Source organism: Salmo salar, chromosome 20 (genome assembly GCF_965601325.2).
Source record: "Salmo salar chromosome 20, fSalSal1, whole genome shotgun sequence".
Lineage (NCBI taxonomy): Eukaryota > Metazoa > Chordata > Actinopteri > Salmoniformes > Salmonidae > Salmo > Salmo salar.
The window spans coordinates 48082053-48091235 of NC_138310.1; the positions used below are offsets into that span (position 1 = coordinate 48082053).

A 9183-nucleotide genomic window follows, 5' to 3' on the forward strand; every position below is an offset into this window, starting at 1 on the left:
TTCATCATTGCGTCAAGAGATATAGTACTAAAACACTTTAGTATCTCCCTTGATCCTAGGTCCTGGCAGAGTTGTGTAGACTCAGGACAATGGAGCTTTTGAGGAATACCCAGATTTAAAGAGGAGTCTGTAATTTGTTTTCTAATGATCATGATCTTTTCCTCAAAGAAGTTCATAAATTTATTACTGCTGAAGTGAAAGCCATCCTCCATTTGCGAAGGCTGCTTTTTAGTTAGCTTTGCGACAGTATCAAAAAGAAATTTCGGATTGTTCTTATTTTCCTCAATTAAGTTGGAAAAATAGGATGATCGAGCAGCAGTGAGGGCTCTTCGATACTGCACGGTACTGTCTTTCCAAGCTAGTCGTAAGACTTCCAGTTTGGTGTGGCGCCATTTCCGTTCCAATTTTCTGGAAGCTTGCTTCAGAGCTCGTGTATTTTCTGTATACCAGGGAGCTAGTTTCTTATGACAGATGTTTTTAGTTTTTAGGGGTGCAACTGCATCTAGGGTATTGCGCAAGGTTAAATTGAGTTCCTCGGTTAGGTGGTTAACTGATTTTTGTCCTCTGACGTCCTTGGGTAGGCAGAGGCAGTCTGGAAGGGCATCAAGGAATCTTTGGGTTGTCTGAGAATTTATAGCACGACTTTTAATGCTCCTTGGTTGGGGTCTGAGCAGATTATTTGTTGCAATTGCAAACATAATAAAATGGTGGTCCGATAGTCCAGGATTATGAGGAAAAACATTTAGATCCACAACATTTATTCCATGGGACAAAACTAGGTCCAGAGTATGACTGTGGCAGTGAGTAGGTCCAGAGACGTGTTGGACAAAACCCACTGAGTCGATGATGGCTCCGAAAGCCTTTTGGAGTGGGTCTGTGGACTTTTCCATGTGAATGTTAAAGTCACCAAAAATTAGAATATTATCTGCTATGACTACAAGATCCGATAGGAATTCAGGGAACTCAGTGAGGAACACTGCATATGGCCCAGGAGGCCTGTAAACAGTAGCTATAAAAAGTGAGTGAGTAGGCTGCATAGATTTCATGACTAGAAGCTCAAAAGACGAAAACGTCATTGTTTTTTTTTTTGTAAATTGAAATTTGCTATCGTAAATGTTAGCAACACCTCCGCCTTTGCCGGATGCACGGGGGGTATGGTCACTAGTGTAACCAGGGGGTGAGGCCTCATTTAACACAGTAAATTCATCAGGCTTAAGCCATGTTTCAGTCAGGCCAATCACATCAAGATTATTATCAGTGATTAGTTCATTGACTATAACTGCCTTGGAAGTGAGGGATCTAACATTAAGTAACCCAATTTTGAGATGTGAGGTATCACAATCTCTTTCAATAATGGCAGGAATGGAGGAGGTCTTTATACTAGTGAGATTGCTAAAGCGAACACCGCCATTTTTTATTTTGCCCAACCTAGATCGAGGCACAGACACGGTCTCAATGGGGAAAGCTGAGCTGACTACGCTGACTGTGCTAGTGGCAGACTCCACTAAGCTGGCAGGCTGGCTAACAGCCTGCTGCCTGGCCTACACCCGATTTCATTGTGGAGCTAGAGGAGTTAGAGCCCTGTCTATGTTCGTAGATAAGATGAGAGCACCCCTCCAGCTAGGATGGAGTCCGTCACTCCTCAACAGGCCAGGCTTGGTCCTGTTTGTGGGTGAGTCCCAGAAAGAGGGCCAGTTATCTACAAATTCTATCTTTTGGGAGGGGCAGAAAACAGTTTTCAACCAGCGATTGAGTTGTGAGACTCTGCTGTAGAGCTCATCACTCCCCCTAACTGGGAGGGGGCCAGAGACAATTAATCGATGCCGACACATCTTTCTAGCTGATTTACACGCTGAAGCTATGTTGCGCTTGGTGACCTCTGACTGTTTCATCCTAACATCGTTGGTGCCGACGTGGATAACAATATCTCTATACTCTCTACACTCGCCAGTTTTAGCTTTAGCCAGCACCGTCTTTAGATTAGCCTTAACGTCGGTAGCCCTGCCCCCTGGTAAACAGTGTATGATCGCTGGATGATTAGTTTTAAGTCTAATACTGCGGGTAATGGAGTCGCCAATGACTAGGGTTTTCAATTTGTCAGAGCTAATGGTGGGAGCCGTCGGCGTCTCAGACCCCACAACGGGAGGAGTAGAGACCAGAGAAGTCTCGGCCTCCGACTCGCTTAATGGGGAGAACCGGTTGAAAGTTTCTGTCGGCTGAATAAGCGACACCGGTTGAGCATTCCTACAGCATTTCCCTCCAGAAGCCATGAGAAAGATGTCCGGCTGCGGGGACCGTGCGAGGGGGTTTATACTAACGTTACTATCTGTACTTACTGGTGGCACAGACGCTGTTTCATCCTTTCCTACACTGAAATTACCCTTGCCTAACGATCGCGTCTGAAGCTGGGCTTGCAGCACAGCTATCCTTGCCGTAAGTCGATCGTTCTCCTGTATATTATAAGTACAACGACCGCAATTAGAAGGCATCATGTTAATGTTACTTAGCTTCGGCGGTTTGAAGTCCTGACGAACCATGTCCAGATAAAACCTCCGGGGTGAAAAAGTTGAATGAAAAAAGTTGAGTGAGGGAAAAAGTAAAAATATACGGTAATGAAAAAGTAAAAAACCGTCAGGTAGCAAAGTAAGATCGGCAACAAAACGCACAGCAGCGTAAACAAGTCTGCAAGTTGTGACCGGAAACATAACTTTCCTTTGTATAAATGGTTTGCTATATGCTATTATTGGTCTTCCCTGGGGCCTCCTCGGTAGGATTCTTCCTGGCTGCTCACCAGGTCCCTGAAGGCCACGAAGCAGAAGTACAGGGACTCGATGTAGCTCCAGCTCTCCATGGCTGAGTAGGGAGTGGAAGCACCACACGCCAACACCAGGGTAGCAGCAAAAAGTATGAGAGTGGCGGAATACACAGAGGGCCTCCACCCCTCTTTCCCACCATCCATGTCTCTTTCCTCTCCTCCACCCTCGTGTTGGTTGCTGTTGCCCCTTACCCTGATGTTGTGTGTTCTACTCCGGTGGCACCATGGCATGAGGAAGCCTGAGGCTTACTTTGAGACACTTTCGGTCAGAGCTTCGTACGTCATACAGGAAGAGGCTGTGTGGTCCACTTTAGAACGGTGTGATTAACTGGGAATGTGTCCAAGGACTTGGACCGTCTCCCACGACAAGAGCCTGGAAGGAAGCATATGAAAGATGTAATTTCTCGCTCACTTTCCTCTCATTTCTTGCCAAGTTCTCCTCTAAATTGTCTCTGCCACAAGTTGTTTTCATTCCCATTCTATTTCTTTAATAGTTATAGTAACACTCATGTACTATTTTTGGACCACTTCAGAATTCGGACAGTTTCCTGTGTCAACCCATTATTTTGATATACAGTAATTTCATTGTGGTTTCTGAGGCTCCACTAAAATATCCTATCGCTTTCTTCAATCACCCACAGATAAGTAACTACCTTATGGAAGAGAAGAGACACAATCACATCAGTTCCTTCCATTATTTTCAGCACATTTTCAGGAACACTATAATGTGTTTGTAGTGTATACAATTGTTTGCCCCGTAACTGGACAGCTTTGTTTGATGGGTGTTTATGTAGCATGGAACTGAACCAAATCTTCTTTGTCTTTCATACAGTAGTTCTGTTAACTTACAGGTGCCAACAAAGCTGTGGCCTCCCACCCAGCCTTGTACAATAGTCACAACTAAGAGAGGATAAGCAAGGATCTTATTTGTCCATGGCGGTACAATGTTTTATGTGCTATATGTCAGTCAATATCTGAGTTTGGAGTATCTTCATTTAGTGTCTAACTGTTGCATTTATTAGAATAGTCCTTTATTAAACTTTTGAACAATTCTTATGACGGTTGCTATGTTGACAGATGCTCCTCTGTCTTCTCTGACAAGTGTGCCTTGTAAAAAGCATACCGATTTCAGATAAAAAGCGAATGAATGTTGACTGATAATAGCTGTCCATCCAACCTGACAGAGCTTGAGAGGATCTGCAGAGAAGAATGGGAGAAACTCCCCAAATACAAGTGTTCCAAGCTTGTAGCGTCATACCCAACAAGTCTCGAGGCTGTAATCTCTGCCAAAGGTGCTTCAACAAAGTACTGAGTAAAGGGTCTGAGTACTTATGTAAATGTCATATTTAAAAAAATATATATATATATATATGTTTTTGCTTTCTTATTATGGAGTATTGTGTGTAGATTGATTAGGGGGGAAAAAACTATTTCATGCATTTTAGAGTAAGGCTGTAACGTAACACAATGTGGAAAAAGTCACGAGGTCATGGTGAAGTCACACACCTACACACAATTGCTTGGTTAGAAAATAGGCTTTATTTCCTGCCGTTTTACAATGTGGTACAATCACTAAACAGAGAGATTCATGCCAATGATGTTAGTGTCACATTGAACAAAGAGTTTCAGTGAGTAAATAGCTTCAGTATGGAATAGCCATTATTAAGACAATATAATTGCATTAACGCTAAAGGAACATTTGCGATAATATAACAGAAAACCACTACCCAGACAAACATAATAAAATATGACTCATGAGAGATCATAAACATGCTAGTTTTTCTTGTTAGCAAATAAAAATTGCTAACGATATACTGATATCTTAAAATGTGTCATCTGTGATAGCCACATACATTTTTTTGAGTTTTAAATGAATGATATACAAATTGACACTTGAAGAATATAATGTATGCCTCATGAGCTTAGTTAAACTGTCCTACCCCATCAGAACCCAAAATAGACGTTTTCTTTTTAAAGCCATTGTAAGCAATGTAATTGTGAACAAACACTCTATTGCCTCAAAACATGGTTAAAAGTATCATTTTGAGCACCTGGAGAGGATGGAATGGAGAGGGTAGGAATGATCAGAGATGAATCTTATGGTGTCTGAGAAAAGGTATTTTCATCCAGATGTAAGTGTTGCCCGGCACCAGTTCAGGGGAGCTGCAGTGGTCGGGTAATGTGATGTAGTGAGGGGAAGGCAGGGGGTTGACATGGCCACGTGAGGCCAGCATGTACATGGCGTTCACCATCACGATGGACCGCTCATTCATCTTCACAGACACACTCTGCACTGTCCCTAGCAGAACTGAGACACACACACACACACACACACACACACACACACACACACACACACACACACACACACACACACACACACACACACACACACACACACACTTTAGATCAGTTTTGTGAAGCTACTGTAAATCAATTAGTCTAAGTGCTTCCCAAAGGGATTCAAGTGCTTTCCAAAATCTACAGTTACAGTTTTTTACATTTTAGTCATTTAGCAGACACTTATCCAGAGTCTGTTTTTTTTTTTGTACTGGCCCCCCGTGGGAATCAAACCCACAACCCTGGCGTTGCACACACCATGCTGGCATTGCAAACACCATGCTCTACCAACTGAGCCACAGGGAAGGCAGGGAAAATCATTCAAGTGCTACCCACAAAAGTAGATTCAAGGGCTTCCCAATGCTCTTGCTAAAGGTCAAAGTATTGAGTAATTTTTCCTTTGATCCTGTGCTTCAAACTGGAGGCCTTACCTCTGGTGTGACACAGGACTTCAGTCTTCAGATCCCCCAGTGGTAGAAGCCTGGGTCCTGAGGATAATGAACAAATGGGCTAAGACAGAAACAGAATCCAGGCAGGGACCCATGAAAAGACACCCCCTTTATCTTATTCTTGTATGCCATTTAGCAGACGCTTTTATCCAAAGCGACTTACAGTCATGCGTGAATTTTTACTAATGGGTGGTCCCAGGAATCAAACCCACTACCCCAGCGTTACAAGGCCATGCTCTACCAACTGAGCTACAAAGGACCACATGAATAACAAATAGACTCTTCATATCACTTGTCTGCCCTGTATGTAGGTCTTTCGGAGACCTTTCAGAGATAAACTGTGACATAAATCATGTATGGATGAAAAATGGGAATCAAGTTCAGATTGTATCCAGTTCCCACTGACCTGGAATCATGTTCTTGCTGGTGGTTTGTGGTTCAGGCCTTGAGTACAGGACCCCCGCGCAGCATGACCACAGGGAGGAGTTGGGGTAGTGCTGCCCACAGCAGGTGAACCCTGGCTGGGTAGGGTAGACCAGGTTCAGCCCTGGGGCAGAGCAGCAGGTCTGCGTGGAGCCAGCCTCCATCAGGACACTCCCACAGCACTGGGCCTCCTCTGAGAGTCTGTCCTGAACCTGCAGGTTGTACAGAGTCCCTGCACAACACTTCATCTGGTCACTGCTGGGGTCGTAGGCCTTCCCTCCGCAGCAGGACTTGTTCCCCCACCTACTGTGTCTGGGCAGAGAAAAATATTTGATCTCCCTATATCAAAAGAGTCCATATCATCTCTCTGAATTTGGTTCCTGTTGTGCTGTCATGTTGGGTGAGATCAGAGCCATATGTACTGATGATTATTTATCATTGATTGGATTTTACCCATTCTATTTCGATGAATAGCTCTCAAGGAAATGGTATCTGGAGAGTTCTAGCTATAAAAATAAGTTTTAGCCAATTGATTACTTGAATCCACAGATTGAGCAATGAAGAGAGATGACCAGTATCATGTATTCATGGATGCCATGGGAAGCCAGGCTTCCCCAAAAAAATGTACCAAGGAAAAAATATAAAATAATGTCTCTTTTTGTTTTTATAATTTTCCTTCAATTCGCAAGAGCCTGAATGTATCTCACCGGAGAAAGCATCCGAACGAGCGAAACAGAGCCCCTCTGTATGTGTCGGCCATCTATCTGATGCTGTCAGGTCATAAAGAGTATGACATTGTTGCCACGTATAGCATTAGATGAAAGGGAAACCGTTGAGCATTTGGCCTCCCTTGATTAAAAAAAGTATAAAATAATAGCCAATCAACATTGAGCTATACTGAGTGAGCTTAACTGTGAATGTTCCTGGTGCACCAAAAAAAAGTGTCAAGGGAAGCCAGTTTGGATTTGGCTTCACTCTTATCACATCAAATAAAGATAAATACGTTGTTGACAGATAGGGATTTGTAATTGTGGTTTTATTTAATTCTACGTACTGGCCAATGATTATAACGCCGATTCTGATTCAACCAAAAATTCATACATTGTGCCCCTGGACTGAGAGGACGGAAGTTCAGTATGTAGCTAGATGTAGAAGGCTAATGTTAACTAGCTAACGTTGACCATGAAAGGAAGTTAGGCTAGCAAGCAAGCATTTTAGCCAGGTAGCCTAGGACAATAAAAATATGACAGAGTCATAGACCGTTTTGTTAACAGGAAAGAAAGGAGGATGGCATTGGCTTTTCTCTACAAGTAGGGTGAGTAAATTTGTTTTATACTTGAACAAACGTAAGCATGCACACGCACACACAAATCAGAACCATGGACAGCCACATCATATTTAGTTCATGTTGATTGGACTAAATAGTTATTGGTATCTTTTAGTTGTCACTGTATTAAACTAAGCAGAGGTAGTCCCTGTATTCGACTAAGCAGAGGTGATTTGATAATGTTGAAGTTGAAATGGTGCTGAAATAGTGAAGGCAGCTCCTGTTTTCTTTGCAACTTGCGGTAACTCTCTGCTTCTAAATCATTAGTTTAGTAGTCGGCAACATTCTTGCTTGACCATGTAATATGCTTTGTGGACATCACCAGACAGAGCCTGCTCTTCAGTTTTGTGATGAAACAAAGGTGTGGTTGAATTTATTTTGATTCAAATGAAAGTAGATTCAAGTGCGTCACTCACAACTGCACTGCACAGACCTCCCGCTTATTTCATGACCAAAGTATTCAGCAATGGTATCAGTGTAAATTCAGACTGCCATGCAAGTTCCTGGGAAAGCACTACGGGTTGCGACCCACAGTTTGAATGACAGTGTTATAGCCTTTTCACATTAGAGCATTGATTGTTAATTATGTGTTCGCCCACGTTTCCACTTGTTCTCTATAGAATTTAGATCAGCGTGTGAAACCCAATGAGACAAGATCGAAATTGTGGGGGGAAGTGGAAAGAGGGGTAAAATACCCCAAAATATATACAAAATAAATATATATATATTTCCAGTCTGTCAGGTCATGATACATTTTTCCATATTTCCAATTAACAGACTTCAGTCAATAATAAACACAGTTTACATGAAAAATACATTAGTAATGTCCGTAGAATCCCAAACAACCATCAACCAGCTTCCTCCCATAGCCGCGGGAAGTAGGGAAGCTGAGGGTGCTGTAGCACCGCTTGAAAAATCACAAAATATATATATATTTTTTTTAATTATATTTAAATAAATGGTGCACTAGGCCTTTATTACTCTTGTTTGAGCAAAGAAGAATCCTGGCTAGGTTCAACTACCTATAGTTTCCACTCTATAGAGCAACTCACTTGTGTCCGTTGCAGCAGATTTCATACTGAGGGTCGTATGTGTCCTCTCCACAGCAGTGTTTGCCTGGATCGTTGAGATGAACGCGTGAGCCACACACCATGTCACGGGATGGTAGATACAAGTAGCCACCTGGGGAGCACTGGTACCCATCCTCCACCACACGGTGCAAGGTCTGGTTACAGCACAGCACCCCTCGGTCCTCTACACCATACGGAGTTGTACCGCAGCACTGGGAGAGAGACACACACCAGTCAGCAGGGTAACAACACACACACACAACATGAATAACAGACATGCAGACACACCGTAGCATGCACATACCCAAAATTCAAACACAATCACAAAAGAAAGTCAACTTGCTATAAAAGAGAGTCTGTCTTACCAGCAGACCTGTGCACACGTCTTCTACCAACAGAGCGCCAAGCAAAAGAGGAGCTACTCTACTCTACTCTTAACTGGTTGCAGGGTGGGGCTTACAGAACTAAATGTGCTGCCAAAACTGACATAGTACCGCATATAGCCTATGTAAAGCAACCACCATAAATAGTCATTGTTACTGGTAAATCACGGGGCAGATTGTCTCCCTGACAGACTTTTAGATGAAGCAGCACTCTAGAAAATTGGCCTTGAGTATAGGACACCCTTTTTCCCACTGGGCCCCTGTCTAAACATTCTGCGTGGACTGAAATGAGTCTGTGGATAATGTATAGTGTCAACCTTGCCTTAAAATGCCACTTTTTAGTTATTTTGACCATTTAAAAAATGCAAATACACAG

At 42.9% G+C, this 9183-nt stretch overlaps 1 protein-coding gene across 1 annotated transcript; it reads right to left on the reverse strand.

Annotated features, from left to right (window-relative positions):
- Positions 1–4340: 4340 nt before the first annotated feature.
- On the reverse strand, positions 4341–8840 carry LOC123729178 (uncharacterized). Its single transcript, XM_082966072.1, has 5 exons — positions 8790–8840; positions 8407–8636; positions 6011–6339; positions 5587–5643; positions 4341–5123 (listed from the first exon to the last, which is right to left on the reverse strand). The coding sequence occupies exons 2-5, from the start codon at positions 8505–8507 to the stop codon at positions 4900–4902; spliced, it is 711 nt and encodes a 236-aa protein (XP_082822198.1). The 5' UTR covers positions 8508–8636; positions 8790–8840; the 3' UTR covers positions 4341–4899.
- Positions 8841–9183: the final 343 nt, after the last annotated feature.

What these genes read in the sequence shown, in the direction of transcription:
- LOC123729178 (XM_082966072.1), bottom strand. Translation starts at nt 8,507, where the DNA reads ATGGTGTGTGGCTCACGCGTTCATCTCAACGATCCAGGCAAACACTGC. An exon ending in ATCTGCTGCAACGGACACAA is followed by an intron (nt 6,340 to 8,406) that starts GTGAGTTGCTCT and finishes TTCTCTGCCCAG; the next exon opens with ACACAGTAGGTGGGGGAACA. An exon ending in AGTCCTGTGTCACACCAGAG is followed by an intron (nt 5,124 to 5,586) that starts GTAAGGCCTCCA and finishes TGTGTGTCTCAG; the next exon opens with TTCTGCTAGGGACAGTGCAG.